Source organism: Camelina sativa, chromosome 7, assembly GCF_000633955.1.
Source record: "Camelina sativa cultivar DH55 chromosome 7, Cs, whole genome shotgun sequence".
In the NCBI taxonomy this organism is placed as follows: domain Eukaryota; kingdom Viridiplantae; phylum Streptophyta; class Magnoliopsida; order Brassicales; family Brassicaceae; genus Camelina; species Camelina sativa.
The window spans coordinates 33,338,827-33,363,822 of record NC_025691.1 but is presented as its reverse complement, the minus strand read 5'-3'; the positions used below and the strand labels follow the sequence as shown (position 1 = coordinate 33,363,822).

At 36.6% G+C, this 24,996-nt stretch overlaps 6 protein-coding genes, 1 non-coding gene and 1 pseudogene across 12 annotated transcripts; 2 read left to right on the top strand and 6 right to left on the bottom strand.

Annotated features, from left to right (window-relative positions):
- LOC104704043 lies at positions 1,980 to 2,678 on the bottom strand. Its single transcript, XM_010420162.1, has 2 exons — positions 2,539 to 2,678; positions 1,980 to 2,445 (listed from the first exon to the last, which is right to left on the bottom strand). The coding sequence occupies exons 1-2, from the start codon at positions 2,648 to 2,650 to the stop codon at positions 2,102 to 2,104; spliced, it is 456 nt and encodes a 151-aa protein (XP_010418464.1). The 5' UTR covers positions 2,651 to 2,678; the 3' UTR covers positions 1,980 to 2,101.
- TRNAL-CAA lies at positions 3,286 to 3,369 on the bottom strand. The gene has a single exon. It is a non-coding gene; the product is annotated as a tRNA-Leu (tRNA).
- LOC104704041 (katanin p60 ATPase-containing subunit A1-like) lies at positions 4,212 to 9,172 on the top strand. 6 transcript variants are annotated; one of them, XM_010420160.2, is made up of 17 exons: positions 4,212 to 4,483; positions 4,635 to 4,867; positions 5,394 to 5,515; positions 5,591 to 5,679; positions 5,776 to 5,814; positions 5,903 to 5,996; positions 6,146 to 6,197; positions 6,319 to 6,410; positions 6,495 to 6,565; positions 6,637 to 7,136; positions 7,225 to 7,312; positions 7,416 to 7,526; positions 7,606 to 8,174; positions 8,279 to 8,417; positions 8,518 to 8,586; positions 8,668 to 8,781; positions 8,878 to 9,172. In XM_010420160.2, exons 2-17 carry the CDS (start codon positions 4,644 to 4,646, stop codon positions 8,989 to 8,991), a joined length of 2,487 nt encoding a protein of 828 aa, XP_010418462.1. In that variant the 5' UTR covers positions 4,212 to 4,483; positions 4,635 to 4,643; the 3' UTR covers positions 8,992 to 9,172. The 6 variants fall into 6 exon arrangements, with proteins under 6 accessions (XP_010418462.1, XP_010418458.1, XP_010418459.1 ...); XM_010420156.2 differs by having other exon boundaries at positions 8,662 to 8,781; XM_010420157.2 differs by having other exon boundaries at positions 4,212 to 4,334; positions 8,662 to 8,781; positions 8,878 to 9,051.
- Positions 9,749 to 10,482, top strand: LOC109125699 (defensin-like protein 269). The gene is made up of 2 exons (XM_019228149.1): positions 9,749 to 9,834; positions 9,928 to 10,482. The coding sequence occupies exons 1-2, from the start codon at positions 9,780 to 9,782 to the stop codon at positions 10,143 to 10,145; spliced, it is 273 nt and encodes a 90-aa protein (XP_019083694.1). The 5' UTR covers positions 9,749 to 9,779; the 3' UTR covers positions 10,146 to 10,482.
- Positions 10,762 to 14,863, bottom strand: LOC104704040 (annotated as a pseudogene).
- LOC104704038 (pentatricopeptide repeat-containing protein At1g64100-like) lies at positions 15,671 to 18,319 on the bottom strand. Its single transcript, XM_019228148.1, has one exon. It carries the CDS (start codon positions 18,274 to 18,276, stop codon positions 16,258 to 16,260), a length of 2,019 nt encoding a protein of 672 aa, XP_019083693.1. The 5' UTR covers positions 18,277 to 18,319; the 3' UTR covers positions 15,671 to 16,257.
- On the bottom strand, positions 19,048 to 22,674 carry LOC104704039 (pentatricopeptide repeat-containing protein At1g64100-like). The gene is given in 4 exon segments (XM_010420153.2): positions 19,048 to 19,483; positions 20,015 to 20,068; positions 20,176 to 20,564; positions 20,981 to 22,674. Coding segments are annotated over 2 exon segments (1,896 nt in total). The 5' UTR covers positions 22,532 to 22,674; the 3' UTR covers positions 19,048 to 19,483; positions 20,015 to 20,068; positions 20,176 to 20,219.
- On the bottom strand, positions 23,064 to 24,890 carry LOC104704037 (reticulon-like protein B3). Its single transcript, XM_010420151.2, has 5 exons — positions 24,544 to 24,890; positions 24,031 to 24,211; positions 23,776 to 23,917; positions 23,614 to 23,683; positions 23,064 to 23,504 (listed from the first exon to the last, which is right to left on the bottom strand). The coding sequence occupies exons 1-5, from the start codon at positions 24,734 to 24,736 to the stop codon at positions 23,326 to 23,328; spliced, it is 765 nt and encodes a 254-aa protein (XP_010418453.1). The 5' UTR covers positions 24,737 to 24,890; the 3' UTR covers positions 23,064 to 23,325.

The window sequence follows — 24,996 nt, the reverse complement described above, 5'->3', positions numbered from 1 at the left end:
AATATTTTACCAAATTCATCAGTAACTTGAACAGACCAAATTCATCAGTAACTTGAACGGACCAAAATTAATTAACATGGCTAATTTTTCTTAATAAACTTATTTCCTTAGCAATAAAATGTATATATATTTTACAAAACTTAAGCAAAAAACAAAATTTAATATAAATTTATGGACAATGTTTTCTAAAGACGAATTAAAACTCATCCCTAAACAATTAAGACTAGTAGTAGGAAGGAAGGCGGAAAAAGAAATAAACATAACAGAAAATCTCAGAAGCCGGATTTGAACCCACGCCCTGTTACGAAGACAAGAACTTGAGTCTGGCGCCTTAGACCACTCGGCCATCCTGACTCTTAAACGTTGATACGTTGTTGACAAGAAAAAAAAAATGTTGATACGTATAAATAACCGTGTAATTATCAATACAACTTCAGAATGTTGTGACAAAGGGTTATAATATATTTTCAGAAGCTGTCGCACTGTATAAGTTTTCCCTATGAAATATCCAAGATCAGCCCACATAAGAAATATGTCAATAGACCCATATGTGTTGATTCTTCGAACTTCGAAATGGTTCATTTTTTCTTGAGAGACCAAAATAACAAAGCCCATTTCATCACTAACAGCAAGAAGACTATAAACATCACGCGCATAAAAAGGCAAGTACGATACATTTCCACGCCTTGTTAGGTTTTTAAAATATTGACTGCAACACAGCACAGATTAGTTAAAATAATACCTACGATTCTGCTTCTGCTAGACTTTAAGATTTACATGAGATTCAACTAGACTTTCAGATTTATATATCAATTCTGATTATGTATAAATAATTCTTGTGATGAAATTATAGTATCTTTTTTTTCATTATGCTTTGATCGACACTTTTTTAGTCTATAGTTTGCGAATTCAAGAAGATAATACAAGTGAGAATATAGAAAGGATAAGAAAATAATATGAGTCATCACTATTTTTTGTGGATAATCCTTTTTATATTAGATGTAGTTTTACAGAAACGGATGAGATATTCGTTGGAGTGATACAAATAAGGTGAAGCATGTAAATTTTAATTTTCTGTTAATTAATATAGTACACCATGAATGATCTCATTATTATTTGTTATTCCGACACGTGTCAGTAACATTCTTTTAGATCCTGTGATCTCTATCGCAAAATGTTTGGATTTAGTATTTTCCATGTCTGAAATCATATACACCGATACGTATATGTTATCTTGTTCATCAATGTTTGGGGATTGATTATGCAGCGAACAAACACGCGTGCTTCTAACAAGTGCAGCTTATGATGTCCATTTGAAGCACTTTGATGCTTCGAAATATGCGAGAAACTTGTCTCCAGCTAGCCGAGCCATTCTCTTGTCCGGACCTGCCGGTTAGACTCCGATTATCTGATCTTGATCTTGTTCCTATTCGTCTATGTTTTGATTCTTAATATTGCTTCTTTGCAGAGCTTTACCAACAAATGCTAGGCAAAGCCCTAGCTCATTTCTTTGACGCCAAGTTACTTCTTCTAGACGTCAACGATTTTGCACTCAAGGTTTCTGAAACTCTAAACAAAAACATTGAGATCTGTTTCTTAGTGCGAGTCTTCTCTACTTTTTTTTTTGTGTGTTTACAGATACAGAGCAAATACGGCAGCGGGAATACAGAATCATCCGTAAGCGGTTTACTGATTTGGTTTGCGAATTGTTTCTTTGTGTCTTATTTGATCTCATTGTCTTGTAGCTATTGAATTAAGGGTCGAAGCAAAGGTTATTGTGATGGTGTGAATTAGCCAGGTAAAAGCCCACCTGTGAATTGTCAAAACAGTCTTTATGATGATGATGATGACGGTAATAAAACTCATGTCTTTGTTTGCAAAATTGCAACTTCTCGCCTTAAGAAATGAAGAGGTTCTGAGTTCAATTATCATATTTAGCAGTAGACAATTGTGAATTTAGTTATAGTTTGAAGCACTCATGCATATAATACGTAACAACTTTATTTAGAGATAATGCAAGTCATGGGACATGACCCTAGAGGATACAATACTCACTCACACATATATATTTTGGGGGCGGGTTAGATGAACCCTCCTTCGATTATGGCATGGATTGATTTAACGGGCCGGTGCCATTATTTAAGACGCACGGCATGGGAATATTGTCACCAACACGGCAAAGAAAACACATTACCTCAATATTCCCCACAAGGAGTTGGACTTCTTCAAGGTCTTTGATCTCAAGGCCACTCTTTTCGTACTCCGTAGTGATGTCTATGAGGCAATTCAAGCCACTGGGCTCGTCGTCAATAACTTTTGTAGTTGCTGCAATCAACTTATAGCCTTCAACGAATTCAGGTTTGACGAACCGTTGCTTCATGGTTTTCGTCTGGTGATCCACTGACTCAATTTCCATTAGAGTCCAGTGAACAGATGGGTTAACGTCTAATCAACAAAAACAGTGAATATATTAGAGTTAAACAAGTACAACATATATGAAATTATAAGAGTATGAGAGTTATATATTATATATTGTACCTCTAAGTTTTTTATTAGACATCCGAGTCGAAGTGCCAAAAAAACAGTCCCAGAATCGTTCTTGCGGGACGGGAAGCTTATACTGCATTTCACAAACTCGTCTCTGTGACATTTCTCTAGCTATTTGTCTTTGATAATGTTTTGCCTTTAATTTTGTGAGCTTTATCAATGTAGCATGCCATGTTTATATAGCCCACAATAGTTTTTTTTTTGTGTGCAAAGCCCACAATGGTTATGAAGGAAAAAATATTGCATTATTATTATTTTTGAGCAATTACCCAATTAATTATATTTTTCCCACTTAACTTTTAATCATATATAATCATATATTTTAGTCATTTTCCAAAATTTAACAATCTTCCTATGGGCCATGTGCATTTTGTGCTTCACCTAATTAAGGTAATACTAGAATATAAGAATATGACGTGAGCGGACCAAATTCATTAGTAACTTGAACGGACCAAATTCATCAGTAATTTGAACGGACCAAATTCATCAGTAATTTGAACGGATCAAAATTAATTAACATGACTATTTTTTCTTAATAAACTTATTTCCTTAGCATTAAAATGTATATATATTTCACAAAACTGATGAATATATACTATATATTGGGGGAAAGCAAAAATCAATTTTTAATATAAATTTATGGACAATGTTTTCTAAACATGAAGTAAAACTCATCTCTAAAAAATTAAGACTAGAAGTAGGAAGGAAGGCAGAAAAATATATAAACATAAAAGAAAATGTCAGAAGTGGGATTTGAACCCACGCCCTCTTACCAAGACCAGAACTTGAGTCTGGCGCCTTAGACCACTCGGCCATCCTGACTCTGTTATACGTAAACGTTGATACGTATAAATGACCGCATAATTATCAATACCTATACCAAACTTCAGATTTTTGTGACAAAGGGTATAATATATTTTCAGAAGCTATCGCACTGTATAAGTTTTCCCTATAAAATATACAAGATCAGCCCACATAAGAAATAATATGTCAATAGACCGCATATATGATGATACTTCGAACTTCGAAATGGTTCATTTTTTCTTGAGAGACCAAAACAACAAAGCCCATTTCATCACTAACAGCAAGAAGACTATAAACATCACGCGCATAAAAAGGCAAGTACGATACATTTCGGTGCCTTGTTAGGTTTTTAAAATATTGGCAGCAACACAGCACAGATTAGTTAAAATAGTGCCTACGATTCTGCCAAGGCATGAGAAGCCATACCTTTTCAATCTAAACCTTCAACTTGTCCCCTTGCGTGGGATCTTATATCTCAATCCAACGGCTTTTAAATCAGCCACGCTTTCTAGATCTAACAGTCATGTTTTCTAGATTCTGCCTCCTTTTTATATTATAAGGTTTTTTTTGTTTTATTTTACTTTTCTATTGTTTCCTTTCTATTCAATCTTATGCCATCTTCTATAGGGAGTAGAGTACACGTAAACATGGACTAGAATGACAATTTCGAAAGTATTGAGGAAAAAACGAAAGAAACTACAGAACTAAAGGGTGGTTATTAAAAGTAAAGAAGCGGCAACATCGAATAAAAAACTGCCAAAAACCAACCTAGTAGCCGTTGATATAACGACACGTAAGCAAAGCCTCGGTAATGACTCATCAGTTTTCAATGTGTTATGTATACAGTTACACTCATAATAGAAGCGATCATAAAATATCTTTATAAGAAAAGAAAAAAACCCCTAAAAATCTCTCATATTCGCCGCCGTCTCTGCCTCATTTTCACCACCGGCGATGACGTGTCGTTAGATCCGGTCTTCACGGTTCTCAAACCTCTCTGTGGTTTTTTTTTCTCAAGACAGTTATATATCGTGATTATAGAAATAGAAGTTTCTTTATGTTATTTGTGAGACGACAATAAGAGGAAGAAACTGGAGATGAATAGACATTAAGAAATATCTTACAAAACAAGGTTTAATTATAACTTTTGATAAACATTAACTTATAGTTGTTTGGTCATACGTTGTGATTAGTATCTTTCGTATAGATCTTCGTTTATATTAACATACTCTGTTTTGTTTTATATATTTTGTTGCACTTTTGATTTTGTATTTTTTTGGAAGATCATCAAAATGGATAGCAAACAGATGTTGTTGTCGGCGCTGGGCGTCGGAGTTGGAGTCGGTGTGGGTTTGGGTTTGGCTTCGGGCCAAGCCGTTGGAAAATGGGCCGGCGGGAACTCTTCGTCGTCAAATAACGCTGTCACGGCGGATAAGATGGAGAAGGAGATACTCCGTCAAGTTGTTGACGGCAGAGAGAGTAAAATTACTTTCGATGAGTTTCCTTATTATCTCAGGTAATTTGAAAAAATTTCTCTATATCGAAAATTCCCATAATTTATTTACATGAAATTCAACTAGACTTTACGATTTATATATCAATACTGATTATGTAAAAATAATTCTTGTGATGAAATTATATCTTTTTTTCATTATGCTTTGATCGACACTTTTTTAGTCTATAGTTTGCGAATTTCAAGAAGATAATACAAGTGAGAATATAGAAAGGATAAGAAAATAAGTATGAGTCATCACAATTTTTTTGGATATTTCTTTTTATATTAGATGTAGTTTTACAAAAACGGATAAGATAGTCGTTGGAGTGGTGATATAAATAAAGGTGAAGCATGTGAATTTTTCTGTCTACATACACCATGAATGATCTCATTATTATTTGTTATTCCAACACGTGTCAGTAACATTTTTAGATCCTGTGATCTTTATCCCAAAATGTTTGGATTTATTCTTTTCCATGTCTGAAATCATAAACACCGATACGTATATGTTATCTTGTTCATTAATGTTTTGGGATTGATTGTGCAGCGAACAAACACGCGTGCTTCTAACAAGTGCAGCGTATGTCCATTTGAAGCACTTTGATGCTTCGAAATATGCGAGAAACTTGTCTCCAGCTAGTCGTGCCATTCTCTTGTCCGGCCCTGCCGGTTAGACTCCGGTGATCTTGATCTTGTTCCTATTCGTTTATGTTTTGATACTTAATATTGTTTGTTTCTGTGCAGAGCTTTACCAACAAATGCTAGCCAAAGCCCTAGCTCATTTCTTTGACGCCAAGTTACTTCTTCTAGACGTCAACGATTTTGCACTCAAGGTTTTCTGAAACTCTAATCAAAATCATTGAGATCTGTTTCTAACTGTGAGTGTCTTCTCTATTGTGAACCTTAAATCTTCTTTATGGTGTTTGCAGATACAGAGCAAATATGGCAGCGGAAATACAGAATCATCCGTAAGCTGTTTACTGTTTTATTTGCGAATTGTTTAGGTTTCTTGTAATTGATCTAAATCGGATTATTCTTTTCGTTCGTTTGTATTAGTCATTCAAGAGATCTCCCTCAGAATCTGCTTTAGAGCAACTATCAGGACTGTTTAGTTCCTTCTCCATCCTTCCTCAGAGAGAAGAGCCTAAAGGTAAATCGAATATTTGTCCCGATCTAATGTTAATTCGTTCGTCTAGGCTTAACCGAGTAATGGACTTGGTCATTAATAGTTTGGATTTTCATCGGTTTTATTATGGCTAACTAATACTATTAACATTGTTCGTTGATGAATCTGTTTAGCAGCTGGTGGTACCTTGAGGAGGCAAAGCAGTGGTGTGGATATCAAATCAAGGTTTGTATTTCGTTTTCCTTTTCTTACAAATTCTAAGCAATGCCATTATCCGTCAATGTTTGGCAATCATTTTAATGCGTAATTTTACGTTTACCGTGTGATCCGTACGTTACCAATGCAGTTCAATTGAAGGCTCTAGTAACCCTCCAAAGCTTCGTCGAAACTCTTCAGCAGCAGCTAATATTAGCAACCTTGCATCTTCATCAAATCAAGGTTATCATGTGCTTCTCTCAACAAAGAAAATTGAAACTTTTAATCTTTACTCATTCCGACACATCGACTAATACTTAATCTTAGGTTCAGCGCCGTTGAAGCGTACTAGCAGCTGGTCATTCGATGAAAAGCTTCTTGTCCAATCTTTATATAAGGTAATATAAAACTATATGGATTAGTTTTGTTTAATGCATGGTTTATAATATCTTGCAAATGCAAAGTGCAGGTCTTGACTTATGTCTCCAAGGCGAATCCGATTGTGTTATATCTTCGAGACGTCGAGAACTTTCTGTTCCGCTCACAGAGAACTTACAACTTGTTCCAAAAGCTTCTCCAGAAACTCAGTGGACCGGTCCTTATTCTCGGTTCAAGAATCGTAAACTTGTCGAGCGATGACGCTGAAGAAATTGACGAGAAGCTCTCTTCTGTTTTCCCTTATAACATCGACATAAGACCGCCTGAGGACGAGACACATCTAGTGAGCTGGAAATCGCAGCTTGAACGCGACATGAACATGATCCAAACTCAGGACAATAGGAACCATATCATGGAAGTTTTGTCGGAGAATGATTTAATATGCGATGACCTTGAATCAATCTCTTTTGAGGACACGAAGGTTTTAAGCAATTACATTGAAGAGATTGTTGTCTCTGCTCTTTCGTATCATCTGATGAACAACAAAGATCCTGAGTACAGAAACGGAAAGCTAGTGATATCTTCTACAAGGTTTTTTTAAAAATACCCTAACTTGTTTCACAAACAAACCTCTACTGCGATATTTGGCACTGATTTAGTTTGTATCTTGTACGTTTAGTTTATCTCATGGATTCAGCCTCTTCAGAGAAGGTAAATCTGGCGGTCGTGAGAAGCTAAAGCAAAAACCTAAGGAAGAACAATCCAAGGTCTCAATCTCTATATACTCGGTTTTTAGATGAAAACAGAGGATCAAGACTGAAGCAGAGCAGAACCATAGCTGAAATAAGTCTCTTTGATTTACTGTTTCAGGAAGCAAAATCTGAACTAGCGGCTGATGTCAAGCCGGAGACTAAACCAGGGAGTGTCACAACGGAACCTGAGAAAGAAGCTAAAGCTGAGAAAGTAACCCCAAAAGCTCCGGTAAGTTTGATCTAACCTACTTCATAATTCATGGTAATTTCAAAAAACCTCTTGTCAGTTGTGTTAACCTATGGAACAGGAGGGTGCACCGGATAACGAGTTTGAGAAACGGATAAGACCAGAAGTAATCCCAGCAGAAGAAATCAATGTCACATTTGAAGACATTGGTGCACTTGACGACATAAAAGAATCACTACAAGAGCTTGTAATGCTTCCTCTCCGTAGACCAGACCTCTTCACAGGAGGACTTTTAAAGCCCTGCAGAGGAATCTTACTCTTCGGTCCACCGGGTACTGGTAAAACCATGCTTGCTAAAGCCATTGCCAGAGAGGCAGGAGCGAGTTTCATAAACGTTTCGATGTCGACCATAACTTCGAAATGGTTTGGAGAAGACGAGAAGAATGTTAGGGCTTTGTTCACTCTAGCTTCGAAGGTGTCACCGACCATTATATTTGTGGATGAAGTTGATAGTATGTTGGGACAGAGAACGAGAGTTGGAGAACATGAAGCTATGAGAAAGATTAAGAATGAGTTTATGAGTCATTGGGATGGGTTAATGACTAAACCTGGTGAGCGTATCTTAGTACTTGCTGCTACGAATCGGCCTTTCGATCTAGATGAGGCCATTATCAGACGGTTTGAACGAAGGTATAAACTTAAGCCATGGGCTACTTACTTTTTAACAGTTTTTCCAAGATCAATTAAATTAGTAACCATGTGAATTTGGTTTACTTGGTTTTACTCTTACGCAGGATCATGGTGGGACTACCGGCAGTAGAGAACAGAGAGAAGATTCTAAGGACATTGTTAGCGAAGGAGAAAGTAGATGAAAACTTGGATTACAAGGAACTAGCGATGATGACAGATGGATACACAGGAAGTGATCTCAAGGTTAGATATATTGTTTTTTTTCCTCCATAAACCTGTTTCTTGAATGTGTAGTAAAGATATAAAAGAAGAGATCTTGACTGTTGATTCGATATGTAAACAGAATCTGTGCACAACCGCTGCTTATAGGCCTGTGAGAGAGCTTATACAACATGAGAGGGTCAAAGATACTGTAAGAATTCGAGGTTTTTTTTTTAATACTAATTTCTTCATATTGGATTTGATTTGATTGTTATGATACTTGAAGGAGAAGAAGAAGAAGCAGAGAGAGACTTCGAAGGCAGGTGAAGAGGATGAAAGGAAGGAGGAGAGAGTGATTACACTTCGTCCTTTGAACAGACAAGACTTTAAAGAAGCCAAGAATCAGGTGAAATTACACACTGATTTTTATTACATTTATTATGCGTGTCGATATGTAAAATGGCGTTTGCGTTTTAAAACGTTTTGAGTTTTGAAAACACAGGTGGCGGCTAGTTTTGCTGCGGAGGGAGTAGGGATGGGAGAGTTGAAGCAGTGGAATGAGTTGTATGGAGAAGGTGGTTCGAGGAAGAAAGAACAACTCACTTACTTCCTGTAATGATGATCATCAAAATGGGTTACTAGGAAAATGAACACACGTACGGTGATGAGTTGTGAAATTTGGTAATGTAATATTATGGTGAATTTTTCTTCTTCTTCCATGGCTAATAATAAGAGAATAAAAAATGATGATATTGTTGAAGTTTAATTATGTCGTCAATGTTATTCCACAATGTATATATATACTATATAGAGCATCTCCAATGGTAAAGTTGTAAACAAATATGTTAACATTATTTTAAGTAGAAAAAATACAAATTCAAAGCTAAAAACTTTCATAAGATACAAGTTAAAAATACACCTCCAATGGTAAACAACTTTAACAGTTTGCTACGGGAACAGATAGAAGCTGTCTAGTAGAAGAAGAGAGCTTACTTGGATCGACCCATCTGGTGCCGCGAGAGAGAGAGAGTGAGAGACAAGGAAAGAACAAACAAAAAAATATCTATCCAAGTCTAAGAATGTGAAATATCTTAGCTAAGATTTATTTCTTAGCTAAGATATTTGTTACCAATCCTCCCGTTGGATATGACCTAAGAGAGTCTGCATAAAATATTATGTACCTTTTATGGAGCTACTGTGACAATGTATGTACACTGTATTCCACAATGTTTATACTGTATTCTACAATGTATCCACATATGAGAGGCGCATAAAATATTATGTACCTTTTATGGAGCTTCATAAAATTGCTCATTGTATTGTATATAAATAGACACAAAGACCATATAGAATCTCATCAGTCAAAAAGTAAAAAAAACATATAGATCAAAAGTTGAAAAAGACATGGCAGTATCAAAGACAGCAATGCTCATTGTTCTTGCCGCAATCCTTCTCTCATGTAAGTTTCTCTTCCTCTCTCTATATGTGTCACTCACATTTTTCTTTTTCTTTGAAAGATGAATTGATTATATGATTGAATGAATACGTATAGGTGTGTCGATGTCAAATGCAAGGGAGCTGCAAAGTCCACAACATGTGGAGTGTGTTGGAGGAGAATGTCCACCGAAGCATCCCCAACAATATTTTGGGAGTTGCTTTAGCAATCAAGATTGCAAAAATAGTTGTTTCTCATCTTGTAAAATTCAATATTGTTATCATCATGAATGTACTTGCCAACTATGCGACAAGGATGCTCCAGCACCTTATTAGTGCCACAACGTTTCATCAATGTACCTTCTTACGTTATTAAAAAAAGTATTATCTTACATCTTCATAACAGGATTATATATCGAACCATCCTTTAATTGAAGAATACGAATTGCTCTATTATTATTTAACACCAACAAAACGCAAATGTTTGATATAAAATCTAACAGACACACATACACACACAAAAGCTGAGTAGCTGACTCCAATCTCTATGTTTGCAAGAAGACCAAGAAGGATGATCGATATCCGATATAACAAATTTGAATTCGTATGGAATAAAAATTTTAAAAACTGTAAAGTCTTCCATTCTTTTTTATTCATCCTCTAATTGATGGATGATCCTGCAAAACAAACACACCAAATCAATTAGAGGTTAATCTGGAATCTGTATCTTAAGCTTTTAATCAGGAAAACTCAATGTTGTTTCGCATTCAAGTTCGTCAAGATTCAGAAGTCAGAACAAGTTCAGGAAGAATTTCTACGAGCTGGCTACAATCCAAGGTTTCTTAAGACACCGAACCAAACTAAAAAAGACCAAACCAGTCTTGTGTTTACTGTATTTATAGTGTTAACATCTTTTCTAAAGAAGTTAAATCATTAGTTCAAAGCGAAGAAATTATCCAAAACAAACCGGAATCAATTTTGATATCTACTCCACAAGTAAAAGCTACAAACTTTTGAGTACATAAGGTTTGGTTTGGTTTCAATCCCAAAGGTGTTCTGTAAACTAGAGAAAAAAAGCAAGAAACAAAGCAGATCCACCACGTTAATTGTTCCTCAGACACTCACCTTTTGTTGCTTCTCTTCTGTCTTTTCTCAAGCACATGTTATAAAACCTGAAAGTTTGCAAAACCCTCTTACGTGTTACATATAGCATTGACACATCCGAAAAGAACATACACAAGTGAGACATATAGCATTGAACCCTCTTGCTGTGTTAGTGTTTCTTGTGAAGAGACAGACACAAGTGAGTTTAACATACCATAAAAGGAACAAGATCAAGAGAGGACCTCTTCACAAGATACACTAAGAATCCGAAAAGAAAAGAAACAAAGAGACAGACACAAGTGAGTCTAATATACCATGGAAGAAACAAGATCAAGACGGTCACTCTTTACCAGAGACACTAAGACAGCATATCCAAAAAGCTCTTGTCCAATCTACCATGATATGCCATTTCAGCAACCATTTTCATGGTGAATGCATCTCCACTGAACCCGCTGCTTCGCATCTCGGTGATAAGTTCAGCTGAGATATATATTTCACCAGCTCTAAGACATCCTCTGATTAGTGTATTGTATGTGTAGTCATTAGGTACATTTCCATTGTGCTTCATTTTACGGAATAACGCATTTGCTTCTGAGATTGCACTTATTCCACAGAATCCAGATATCATTATATTGTAAGTTTGAACATCGGGCTCAACAGTAACTACGTCTGAAGAAAAGCCCTGGCTACTAGACATCGAATCAAACATGCGTTTCGCATCATCTAGACGATCGTGCTTGCACAATCCATCGATAACTGAAGTATATGTGATTGTATTAGGAGATATACCCCTACGGAGCATCTCGTCCCACAATTTGTCAGCCTCAATGAACTTCCCTTCTTTGACCAATGCACTGATCAATGCATTGAAAGTTACAACATCAGGATTGATTTCCCTTTCAATCATATCACACAACAATCTTTCAGCATAACTCCATCTACCAAAGCGACAAAACCCGTCTATCATACAGTTGTAGGTAAAAACAATGGGAACAATTCCTTTCTCATGCATTTCAGTGAAAAGAGTTTGAGCATGGCTGTGTTTCCCTTCTTTGCAAAGACGATCAATGATGGCAGTATAGATTACAACATTGGCTTTGATGTGGTTTGTATCCATCTTCCTAAGAAGATTCAAAGCTGACTCAGTGTCGCCCATCTTACACATTCCATTTACGATTGCTCCATAAGTAACAATGTCAGGTTGATGACCATTTTCTACCATCCGATCAACAAGAGCTAGTGTTTCGAGAACTCGACCCTCACGGCAAAGACCGTTCATGAGTGTGTTGAACGCTATGAGATTGGGTGTACATCCCGTTCAGCCATCTGATCAAACAAAACTAGGGCTTCGGAGATCCTATCTTCTAGACATAACCCATGGAGCAGCGTGCTAAACGTAACAACATCGGGCTGTAAACCAAGTTTGGTGATCTTCCCAAACGTAGATAAAGCAAGGGACAACTTATGACAGTCGCAGAAGCATTTAATCAGAATATTGAAGCTGTATATATCAAATGGAATCCTGCGCAGTTCCATCTTCTGATATAGAGAAATCGCAACATCGGGACGATTCATTCTCTCTACCAAACCTATTACTTTATTGAAATCAATTGCCGAGGAGGAACGAGATCGAACCATTTCATCGAACAAAGCAATAGCATCATCTAAGTTTTTGATATAATGAGACCCATTTGTCAATTTCAATTCATCTCCTACAAAAGTACCTTCACCCAAAGAAGGTAAACTCTTCGAAGCCGTACGTGTCTTGGCGGAACGAAGATGAATCAATCTCGTACTGACCATTCTAGCTGAAGCTGCAGCAGATTCCGATCTCCAAACCCTAGCCAACATTTTTGCTGTTTCCCCTGATTTTTTTTTTCTTTGCTTTCTTTTTCTCTCTCTCTCTAAACCATAAAAGGAGTGAGTGCAAAAAGTGTGAGCTCTGTACTACTTACTAAAAGACAGGAGCAGCACAAAAATGAATTAGTAGTAACAAGACCGGTTCGTACACTGGCCGGTTCAATTTCATTGGGACATTTACCGTATAAAAGAATACTCGTGATTCCGACCCAATATATCTGGTTTTCTCAAACTTTTTACACTCTTTTATTAATCAAACAAAAAAAAGTTTTTTCTTTCAGATTTTAATTTCTATACATGTACACTAACATCATCATTGACCATATTCATCTTCTATCCATGTGTAATTGGTTCATGTTTAATAGGGATGTCAAAAGAAATGATTAACTCAACTCAGTTCAACTCATTACCTAATGAGTTTAGATTAAATGAGTTCATAGGTTAGGTTGAACTCATTTAATCTAATGAGTTAAATGGTTAAATGATTAACTTATGTAAGAGAGTTCATTCATTAAAAGTAAACTGGAAGTACATGAAATATGCCCTCTGCTTTGTTCTTTATTCACTCACACAAAACACAAAACACAAACATAAAACAAAACAAAACAAGAAAGATTGACTATGATCATATATGAAGAAGTATTTGACGTAATTAGAGTATACGACGTCAATATAAACATAATTCTTTGAGAAGTTCTGACAATATGCTCTCTTATCACACCATTCTCTTCTTCTTCTAGTTTAAAGTAATTCCACACATCTGATGTCCTACTTCTATTACGAGAAAGACTTACCAGACTTTTAGACAGTGATGTATCTGCTGAAGGTTTGCCCACCACCCCCACCACGAGAATATGCATCTTCACTGTCCATTGATCTAGAAAAATAGACAAAACAAATAAGACTCTTCTTAACCGAAACTCTCTGACAGAAAAACAAAGCTGCTAATAGTACATGTTCAACACTTTTATCCTATGAATCAACAGACCTTGAGTATTCAGTGGTTTAACTAGCCTAACAAATGGGAAGAACAGAAAGAAAATCTTTAGTTACAAAGAGTCAAAGACAAACATACATTACACATTTACCGAAACTGACTGACTACTAAATAGAGATGACTTACATCGAGGTCTCTTGCTGTTAAGGTCTTTGGTCTTACTCTGTTAGGGTTATCAACCTCAATTACCGCTTTCTTCTTCACCTGATATGACATACAAAGTCAAGATGAATTGTACAACAACGAAACTAGATGAGGCCGCATAACAAATAACATGCAGGATTTTCACTCACATCAGCATCATCTTCGGACTCTTCTTCAGATTCCTCTTCTGACTCGTTTTCAACATCTTCTTCGTATTCAGCTTCTTTCTGATAACTACAAAAACACACAGAGAAGCAAAAGTTTAAAACTCTAATATTGATCCACACATCTCTCAATTTACAGCTTCAGAAAACCCAAAACTGGAACCAGATTACACGAAACTGAATGCTTCTAATGAAAATCCTATGATCATAGACCAAATAAACCATCATCCTAGCCAGAAACTTTTATACATGACATGTTCAAACAAGCAACAATGTCAATGAACTCATCCAATTAAAAAGCTTCATTATACAAATAATACAAAGGCAAAGCACAGATAAGGACTACATCTTATAGATACTGCAGTGCCAAAGGGATAAAATCTATGTTGTAGACAATTCCACCACAGACATTTATAATCTAAAAAGTTATTCAAATCCCCAAATAAGTCACTATAATCTTTTGTTTAACAACCCAAATCAAGAGAACAAGCCACATAGATACACAAGCACCGATAGTAGCGATTCTAAGATATCCCAAAACTCAAAACCCAGAGTCAATTTGTTTCTAAGATATCAAAACCCAGAAAAAAACTCAAAACCCAGAAATTTAAAATCCCGAAAACAAAACCCATAAAAGAAGAAGAAGAAGCAACAACCTGAGAGTGAGAGGGTTGGAGAAGGAAGCTAAATCTCTCTCTCTAGTTAGAGATTCTACCAAAAGAACAAAGACCCGTCCATGGAAAAATCACAAATTCACAATGAAGCTGGTGGCTTCTGAATTCAAATTTGACAACTGAATGTAAAATCACGATCAAGTTATTGTTTTGGGGAAAAATCAAAATATCGATCGGTTTACAATTGGTTTAGTGGGTTTGGTTCAAATTGACCGGTTTAAGCATTTAAGTTAATTTGATTCAGAAAATAAGAATTGATGGATTTAATGGTTAAACCATTACCAATTACAACTTATACTCATTTGATCCATTAAACCATTTTATCCACTAACCCATTTTATTCATGAACTCATTAGGATAAATTTTGTTAAGGGTTCATGGGTTGGATTGAGTTGAGTTGATTCATAAAACTTGACCCATTTTAACACCTTCAATGTTTATAGACTTTAATTTTCTTTTTAAACTAGTATAGTATTTATTTTAAAATGTTTTTAGTGGGCACCTAAATTTTAATAGAAAATAATGGCACTTTAACATATCAAAATATAATTTAAAAAAAAAAAAAAACAAATCGTATTCATGAACATTTAAAAAAAATAGTTAACCATATTTTTAATAATATATTTTGAGTTACAAGCATCAGCAGTGTGCCGAATTTACGAGTGATAATTTTCAGTAGCATTCGTCTCTTTTCATGATCCACCAAATTTAGTTATGTTTTTGTTTGTTATAACGTGATAATAAGAAAATTATGAATGATGAATTTGACGAAGATTCTTAAATAAACTTGGAAACATAACTAATTTTTAAATATGTTGTGGGGATTTAATTAGGATTTTTTTTTTTTTTTAACATTTCATTTTCATTCATTGATTTAGAATTTTATACAAGAGTTGATACATTAGAATTACACCAACACTGAGCAAATCAAAATACACATCCACAAATACATAACCTATCAATAAAAAGAACGATAGAGAAGCAACTTTCCACGATGCTTTTAACGAAGCCTTACTCGCCAACAGATTATTAAACCTGTTTCTTTCTCTCTCTAGAATCAATCCCAAAATTATGAGATCGTCGTTCTTGGCTATCTTCTCATGGAAGAAATTCCATAGTTGTCTTATAACACTGGTGATACTCAAAATCTTCTCTTGCATTATTTCTTCGAGTCTCCAGAGAACAAGAAAGCAAGAAACAAAGCAGATCCACCACGTTAATTGTTCCTCAGACACTCACCTTTCGTTGCTTCTCTTCTGTCTTTTCTCAAGCACATGTTATAAAACTTGAAAATTTTGCAAAACCCTCTTACGTGTGTTACATATAGCATTGACACATCCGAAAAGAACATACACAAGTGAGACATATAGCATTGAACCCTCTTGCTGTGTTAGTGTTTCTTGTGAAGAGACAGACACAAGTGAAGAAACAAAGAGACAGACACAAGTGAGTCTAATACACCATGGAAGAAACAAGATCAAGACGGTCACTCTTTACCAGAGACACTAAGACAGCATATCCAAAAAGCTCTTGTCCAATCTACCACGAGATGCCATTTCAGCAACCATTTCCATGGTGAATGCATCTCCACTGAACCCGCTGCTTCGCATCTCCGTGATAAGTTCAGCGGAGATATATATTTCACCAGCTCTAAGACATCCTCTGATTAGTGTATTGTATGTGCAGTGATCTGGCACATTTCCATTGTGCTTCATTTTACGGAATAACGCATTTGCCTCTGAGATTGCACCTTTTCCACAAAAACCATTAATCATTACAGTGTAAGTGTGAACATTAGGCTCAACAGTAACTACGTCTGGAGAACAGCCCTGGCTACTAGACATCGAATCAAACATGCGTTTGGCATCATCTAGACGATCGTGCTTGCACAATCCATCGATAATCAAAGTATATATGATTGTATCAGGACATATACCCCTACGGAGCATCTCGTCCCACAATTTGTCAGCCTCAATGAACTTCCCTTCTTTGACCAATGCACTGATCAATGCGGTGAAAGTTACAACATTAGGATAGATTTCCCTTTCAATCATATCACACAACAATCTTTCAGCATAACTCCATCTACCAAAGCTACAAAACCCGTCGATCATACAGTTGTAGGTAAGAACATCGGGAATAATTCCTTTCTCATGCATTTCAGTGAAAAGATTTTGAGCATGGCTATGTTGCCCGTCTTTGCAAAGACGATCAATGATGGCAGTATAGATTACAACATCGGCTTTGATGTGGTTTGTATCCATCATCTTCCTAAGAAGATTCAAAGCTGACTTAGTGTCGCCAAACTTGCACAATCCATCGATAACTGAAGTATATGTGATTGAATCAGGATATATACCCCTACGGAGCATCTCGTCGTACAATTTGTCAGCCTCAAACAGCTTGCCTTCGTTGACAAATGCTTTGATCACTGCATTGAAAGTTACAACATCAGGATTGATTTGCCTATCAATCATATCACGCAACAATTTTTCAGCATCACTCCATCTACCAACGCTACAAAACCCGTCTATCATACAGTTGTAGGTAAGAACATTGGGAACAATTCCTTTCTCAAGCATTTCAGTGAAAAGATTTTGAGCATGGCTGTGTTGCCCATCTTTGCAAAGACGATCAATGATGGCAGAATAGATTACAACATTGGCTTTGACGTGGTTTCTATCCATCTTCCTAAGCAGATCCAAGGCTGAGTCAGTGTCGCCAATCTTGCACATTCCATTTACGATTGCTCCGTAAGTAACTACGTTAGGTTCATGACCTTTTTCTACCATCTCATTGACCAAAGCTACTGCTTCGAGAACTCGACCTTGTAGACAGAGACCATTGATCAGTGTGGTGAATGTGACGACATTTGATGTTAATCCAATTTGAGCCATTTGATCAAACAGATCAGCTGCTTCGAGAACTCGACCCTCACGGCAAAGACCGTTCATGAGTGTGTTGAACGCTATGAGATTGGGTGTACATCCCGTTTCCGCCATTTGATCAAACAAAACTAGGGCTTCGGAGATCCTATCTTCTAGACATAACCCGTGGAGCAGCGTGCTAAACGTAACAACATCGGGCTGGAAACCAAGTTTGGCCATCTTCCCAAACGTAGATAAAGCAAGGGACAACTTATGACAGTCGCAGAAACATTTAATCAGAATAGTGAAGCTGTAAACATCAAATGGACTCCGGCGCAGTTCCATCTTCTGATAGAGAGAAATCGCAACATCGGGACGATTCATTCTCACTACCAAACCTATTAATTTACAGAAATCGATAACTGAATAGAAGGTACGAGATCGAACCATTTCATCGAACAAAACAATCGCATCATCTAAGCTTTTGATATAATGAGACCCACTTCTCAATTTCAGTTCATCTCCTATAAATGTACCTTCCCTCAAAGAACTCTTCGAAGCCGTACGTGACTTGGCGGAACGAAGATGAATCAATCTCGTACTGACCATTCTAGCTGAAGCAGACGCAGATTCAGATCTCAAAACCCTAGCCAACATTTTTTGCTGTTTCGTTTGATTTTTGTTTTGATTTTGATTTCGTTTGATTTCCCATTACGCTGCACGAGAGCAGCACACATGATGATGAATGAATCTGAACACGACCGGTTCCATTAAATGGTTTGGTACATTTACCGGTTCAATTTGATTTACCGGTTAAAAGAATACTTGTAATTTGACCCAAATCTGTTTTTTTTCTTCTTGTTTAAATTTTACCAATTACACTTTAGGAGTGGTAAATAATTTTCATTACCAATTTAATTTCTACTCATTCTTACAAAAGTATTTCGTTGACATTCTTCTACTAACTAGAGAGAGAATTAAAATTGATCAATCCATCACCTTAGCATTTTCTTCTATCACCTTAGCATTTTTTGTATATTAACAAAAATTCCTTCACCATTTTTGTATCCTTTGTGCGGACCAAATTTATTGATTAAACTCAGAAACCAAGCACGTAACTGAATTTTCTTTTTGCTTTCTCTTATGGCACTCTATATGGATACCTTTTGACACCAGACGTAACTTAAGACCGTAAAGGACAAAGCCAAGAGGCTATGGTACAGGTTTCATTCATTTCATACAATAGTCTCTCAAAATACATTACTCAAGTCCTCCCCCGCATAATCATCATATGGATCAATATTGTTTTTTTGGTAATTAAAGGTTACAAGAGTTAAATGATGAGAATCCATCTGGTTTTCTTCACATAAGATAGAGGTTTGTCTCTCTGACTTTTCTGTTTGAGGAGCCTGATATACCGAACCCATCAAGACCGGACTAATCATAGGATGCATATGAAAGTTGCAGACTTACTTATGATAACTGTTTTGCCAATTATCGTTTTCACAGTAACTTTTTTACAAACTTAAGATAACAAAATTGAAACTTATGATAACAAGACCATTTCCTAAAATCATGACTAAAACTTCAAATTTACAAAAACCGGTAGCCATTCATTACAAGCACAGTGATTATGAGATTTCGATTCAATTTTGGGAGCCAGACCAAACACCACACCTAAATATCCGAATCTAACAGAATAAACACACACACACAATAAGCTAACTCAATTCTCTACATGTTTGCAAGAAGACCAAAAAAGGATGAGAGATACCGGTATAACAAATTTTAATTAGTATGAAAGAAAAAGTTTTAAAATCTGAAAAATCTTCCAGTCTTTTTATTCAGCCTCCAATTGATAATTCTGCAAAACAAACACACCAAATCAGTTAGAGGTTAATCTGGAATCTCTATCTTAAGCTTTTGATCAGTAAAACTCAAGGTTGTTTCTCTCATTCAAGTTCATCAAGATTCAGAAGTCAGAACTAGTTCAGGAAGAATTTCTACAAGCTGGCTCCAATCCAGTGTTTCATAAGCTATACACCGAGCCAAACTAAGAGGAACGAAATTGCAACCAAACCAGTCTTGTGTTTACTGTATTATATAGTGTTAACATCTTAAAAAAAAAAAAAAAAAGAGTTAAATCATTAGTTCAAGCCTGAAGTAAGTGCAAAGAGAAGAAATTATCCAAAACAAACGGGAATCAGTTTTGATATCTATTCCATAATTAAGTGAAAGCTACAAACTTTTGAGTACAAGGAAAACAGATTAGCCAAGCTATTCCAAACAAAATGAAGATACGATTTGGATTCAATTCCAAGGGTGTTCTGTAAACTAGAGAAAACAGCAAGAAACAAAGCAGATCCACAGCGTTAATTATTGCTCAGACTCTCACCTTTTGTTGCTTCTCTTACGATTTTTGTCTTTTCTCAAGCACATGTTATAAAACCTGAAAATTTTGCAAAACCCTCTTACGTGTTACATATAGCATCGAAACATCCAAAACGAACACAAGCAAAGAGAAGAGACAGACACAAGTGAGTCTGTCTGACATACCATAGAAGGAACAAGATCAAGAGAGGACCTCTTCACAAGAAACACTAAGACAGCATCTCCGAAAAACTCTTGTCCAATCTACCATCAGATACCATATCAGCAACCATTTTCATGGTGAATGCATCTCCACTGAACCCGCTGCTTCGCATCTCTGTGATAAGTTCAGCTGATGCAGCTATTTCACCAGCTCTAAGACATCCTCTGATTAGTGGATTGTATGTGCAGCCATTAGGTACATGTCCATTGTGCTTCATTTTACGGAATAACGCATTTGCCTCTGAGACTGCACTTATTCCACAGAATCCAGATATCATTATACTGTAAGTTTGAACATCAGGCTCAACACCATCGATGGGGAGACTGCAAAATAAGTCCCATGCTTCGTTCACCTTACTACCCTTGCACATTTCATGGATGATGATATTATAAGTAGCAGTATCAACATCCATCTTACTCTTTTGGATAAACTCAAACATTTCCAAAGCCTCTTCTAGCTGTCCATTTTCGCAGAGACCGTGCAGCAAAATGCCAAAAGTTATGGTATCAGGACACGCACCCTGAGAAATCATCTCACGGAAAAGGTCTTGGGCAGCAATAAGATTTCCCACTTCACAGAACCCGTGGATAAGAGTGTTATAAGTTACAACATCAGGATTGATTTGCCTATCAATCATATCACGCAACAATTTTTCAGCATCACTCCATCTAAGCTACAAAACCCATATATCATTGTATTGTATGTTTGAACATCAGGCTCAACACCATCGATGGGGAGACTACAAAATAAGTCCCATGCTTCGTTCACCTTACTACCCTTGCACATTCCATGGATGATGATGTTATAAGTAGCAGTATCAAGATCCATCTTACTCTTTTGGATGACCTCAAACAATTCGAATGCCTCTTCTAGTTTCCCATTTTCGCAGAAACCGCACAACAAAATGTTACAAGTTATGGTATCAGGGTCACAGACACCCTGAGAAATCATCTCCTGGTAAAGGTCCTGGGCAGCATTAAGATTTCCCACTTCACAGAACCCGTGGATAAGAGTATTATAAGTAACAGTATCAGCAACTAAGCCTCTTCTAGAAATCTCACGGAGAAGTTCCATTCCATCATCAACCCTCTTAGCCCTACAGTATCCGTCAATGAGAATACTAAAAGTAACTACGTCTGGAGAACATCCCTTACAAGCCATCAAATCAAACATCTGTTTTGCATCATCTAGACGACCATGTCTGCAAAATCCATGGATCATTGAGTTATAGGTGACTGTATTAAGATATATACCCCTACGGAGCATCTCGTCCCACAATTTTTCAGCCTCAAACAGCTTGCCTTCGTTGACAAATGCACTGATCAATGCATTGAAAGTTACAACATCAGGATTGATTTGCCTATCAATCATATCACACAACAATTTTTCAGCATAACTCCATCTACCAAAGCTACAAAACCCGTCGATCATACAGTTGTAGGTAAGAACATCGGGAACAATTCCTTTCTCATGCATTTCAGTGAAAAGATTTTGAGCATCGCTGTGTTGCCCTTCTTTGCAAAGACGATCAATGATGGCAGTATAGATTACAACATCGGTTTTGATGTGGTTTGTATCCATCTTCCTAAGCAGATTCAAAGCTGACTCAGTGTCGCCAATCTTGCACATTCCATTTATGATTGCTCCGTAAGTAACTTCGTTAGGTTGATGACCATTTTCTACCATCCGATCAACAAGAGCTAGTGTTTCGAGAACTCGACCCTCACGGCAAAGACCATTCATCAGTGTGTTGAACGCTACAACATCGGGTCTACCGCCCGTTTAAACCATATGATAAAATAAAGCTAGGGCTTCAGAGATCCTATCATCGAGACATAACCCGTGGAGCAGCGTGCTAAACGTAACAACATTGGGCTGGAAACCAAGTTTGGTGATCTTCCCAAACGTAGACAGAGCAAAGGACAACTTATGACAGTCGCAGAAGCATTTAATCAGAATAGTGAAGCTGTAAACATCAAATGGACTCCGGCGCAGTTCCATCTTCTGATAGAGAGAAATCGCAACATCGGGACGATTCATTCTCACTACCAAACCTATTAATTTACAGAAATCGATAACTGAGTAGAAGGTACGAGATCGAACCATTTCATCGAACAAAACAATCGCATCATCTAAGCTTTTGATATAATGAGACCCACTTCTCAGTTTCAATTCATCTCCTACAAAAGTACCTTCACCCAAAGAAGGTAAGCTCTTCGAAGCCGTACGTGTCTTGGCGGAACGAAGATGAATCAGTCTCGTGCTGACCGATCTAGCTGAAGCTGAAGCAGATTCCGATCTCCAAACCCTAGCCAACATTTTTGCTGTTTCGTTTGATTTTGTAAGATTTCTCTAACCAAAAAGGTGTGAGTGTGTGTGGAAAAAGTGTGAGCTCCGTCTGACTGAACTAAGAAGACAAGAGAGAGAGAGAGCAGCACAAAATGAATGAGAAACACCACCGGTTCCATTCATTGGCCGGTTCAATTTGGTTGGTACCCTTACCGCTTATGAATTTTCAATCAGCTTTTACATCCAGCCAACAACGTTGTCCTTCTGTCGATTGTTTTATTCTCCAATGCACTTGTAGTAGATCGTGATCGTGTCCAATGTGAAAAATATTTCTACGTTTTTGCATTAATGGCTGCTGCACTAAACCAAGGGAACTCACTTATTTTAATTACAAACCTATGGTAAAAAAAAGAGGATAAAATAGTGTTGACGATTACCAAAATTAGTATAACATGTAAATCTAAGAGAAAAAGTCAGTGTAACGTCTTTCGTAATCATAAATGTACACGACTTTAACAAATCAGTGGCAGAAACAATCAATTCTGTATAAAAATTAAACTAAAGTTCAGAATATTCAAAGATTTATCATAATAAGATTCATGGTGACAAATGGTATTCCAAAACAGAATCATTCAATATGGCTATAAAATTTGGTTATACCCCGAATAAAAATCCACCCACATTATAGAGATTTTGAGTGTAGTATAATAACCAACAGCTGCTAGAACCACCAACGTAAAAGAAAAAACAATGCTTCTGAGATTTTTTTATATCAATCTGGAAGACTCAGATCATCATACTGATGCCAGAAACTTACACACTCTCTAATCCTTCTTCTTGTAAAAGGCTCCTTTAGGGATTTTGCTCATCACCTTACTTAAAACCTTCTCATCGAACACCACATATTGCTTCTTGATCTCCCTCATTGCCTTTTCACCAAAGTCATCTACTTTATCATCATACTTTTCGTAAAGCACGGGAATCGTGAAGAGAAGTACAGTTGCTGGAAGCAGAAAAAAAAAAACAATGAAAATTAGATATTAGAAGGAAGACAAAGAAAACACAACTAGTTAAGGTTATCAATTGGATGCAATAAGAGTATGGATTAGTACCGATGTAGATTAAGGTCAAGAAGTTGCAGGAGCTGCCAACTTTGGACAAAACCCATAAACCAGCAATCACCTTAAAACATATTTGCAACCCAATGTTAAAAAAAAACGAGAAACAAGCAAAATCAAACAACAACATAATTAACCAAATAAAAAAAGGTTTACCAATAGAAACTTCTTGAGATCTCTTCCTGATGCAATGTCCCTAAGAACAGTAAATCCACGGTTGATTTCAATTCTTAGTCCAGAAGCAAGCTGAAGAACAACTTCCTCGGGGATGTGAACTTCAGGGATATGAGGAGTTGTCCTGTAATACAAAAAAAAAAAAAAAAAAATAAAAAATAAAAATCAGCTTTAACAGACCATGGATTAAACCTCAAATCTCACAATAACGATAAACATCCATCCATTAAAACTTACTTGTGAATAAAGGTACTAGCACTAGACCACAAGAACAACACAGCAAGAGTAAGAATTGAAATGTGGCCAAAAAGAGTGAGAAGATTGTATTCAAGCAACTCGAATAAGATCCAGGAAACAGTTGCAGCACCCAACACTCCTCCTGATACCTTCTTGTTCCTCCATAGGAAAATGTCGGCAGCTGAGATTTCAAAAGCAAGTGAAACCAATCATTCCACAGATCCTCTCAGATTCAGAACAAAATGTAAAATATAAACCAACAAACAACAAATCAAACCGTTCGTTTAATTCACTTCTCCTATCCAAGCAACAAAACAAATCTACAACATCGGTAACAACACTGATCTACACTACAACAGCTCGATGAACTAAGTATACAGCAAAACTCCACAATCGATAGCAGGTAAAACCTAGAATCCAGATCCGATAACTAAAATCGCCTAATCGATGATTCCTCATAGTTTCAAAGCAAAGAAAAAAACAAAACCAGGAGAGAAAAAGAGAGATCCATACGTTTTCCGCCACCAAAAACCTTGTGAACAGGCTGTTCTCTACCGAAGAGACGATAAACCTTGGTTTTGAGAGACGAAGATTTCTTATCGTCATCTGAATCGGAAGAAGAAGAAGAAGAAGAGTCACCGTGACCATGGATCTTCTCAGCTATCTTCTCCATGATTGATTCCTCGTGTTTGTGCTCTTCCGCCATTGTTTAACTTCGTTTTCCTTGAAACCTCCGCAAATAAAAAACCCTAAAACTGTTTTTCTTTTTCTGGTTTCAGTAAGCGATGAGTGAGAAACGGAGAAGAAAATTAATAAAAGAGAGACTCTTCTCAAGTCAGTCGCCTCTCTCTCTCTCTCTCTCTCTCTAAATAATAAGAGCGTTTGATACAGATTCAATCTCACCCGTCGATTTATCTAAACTCAATCTTCACCGTTGGATATTAATTGCTTACTTTAAATAATAGT

Coding starts and splice junctions, on each gene's coding strand:
- LOC104704043 (XM_010420162.1), bottom strand. CDS start 2,650: ATGTCACAGAGACGAGTTTGTGAAATGCAGTATAAGCTTCCCGTCCCG. Junction 2,446..2,538: donor GTCTAATAAAAAACTTAGAG/GTACAATATATA, acceptor TTTGTTGATTAG/ACGTTAACCCATCTGTTCAC.
- LOC104704041 (XM_010420156.2), top strand. CDS start 4,644: ATGGATAGCAAACAGATGTTGTTGTCGGCGCTGGGCGTCGGAGTTGGA. Junction 7,313..7,415: donor CTAAGGAAGAACAATCCAAG/GTCTCAATCTCT, acceptor TTACTGTTTCAG/GAAGCAAAATCTGAACTAGC. Junction 8,418..8,517: donor ACACAGGAAGTGATCTCAAG/GTTAGATATATT, acceptor ATATGTAAACAG/AATCTGTGCACAACCGCTGC.
- LOC109125699 (XM_019228149.1), top strand. CDS start 9,780: ATGGCAGTATCAAAGACAGCAATGCTCATTGTTCTTGCCGCAATCCTT. Junction 9,835..9,927: donor TGCCGCAATCCTTCTCTCAT/GTAAGTTTCTCT, acceptor GAATACGTATAG/GTGTGTCGATGTCAAATGCA.
- LOC104704038 (XM_019228148.1), bottom strand. CDS start 18,276: ATGTTGGCTAGGGTTTTGAGATCTGAATCTGCGTCTGCTTCAGCTAGA.
- LOC104704037 (XM_010420151.2), bottom strand. CDS start 24,736: ATGGCGGAAGAGCACAAACACGAGGAATCAATCATGGAGAAGATAGCT. Junction 23,684..23,775: donor ATCTCAAGAAGTTTCTATTG/GTAAACCTTTTT, acceptor ATATGTTTTAAG/GTGATTGCTGGTTTATGGGT. Junction 23,505..23,613: donor CTTGACCTTAATCTACATCG/GTACTAATCCAT, acceptor TTCTGCTTCCAG/CAACTGTACTTCTCTTCACG.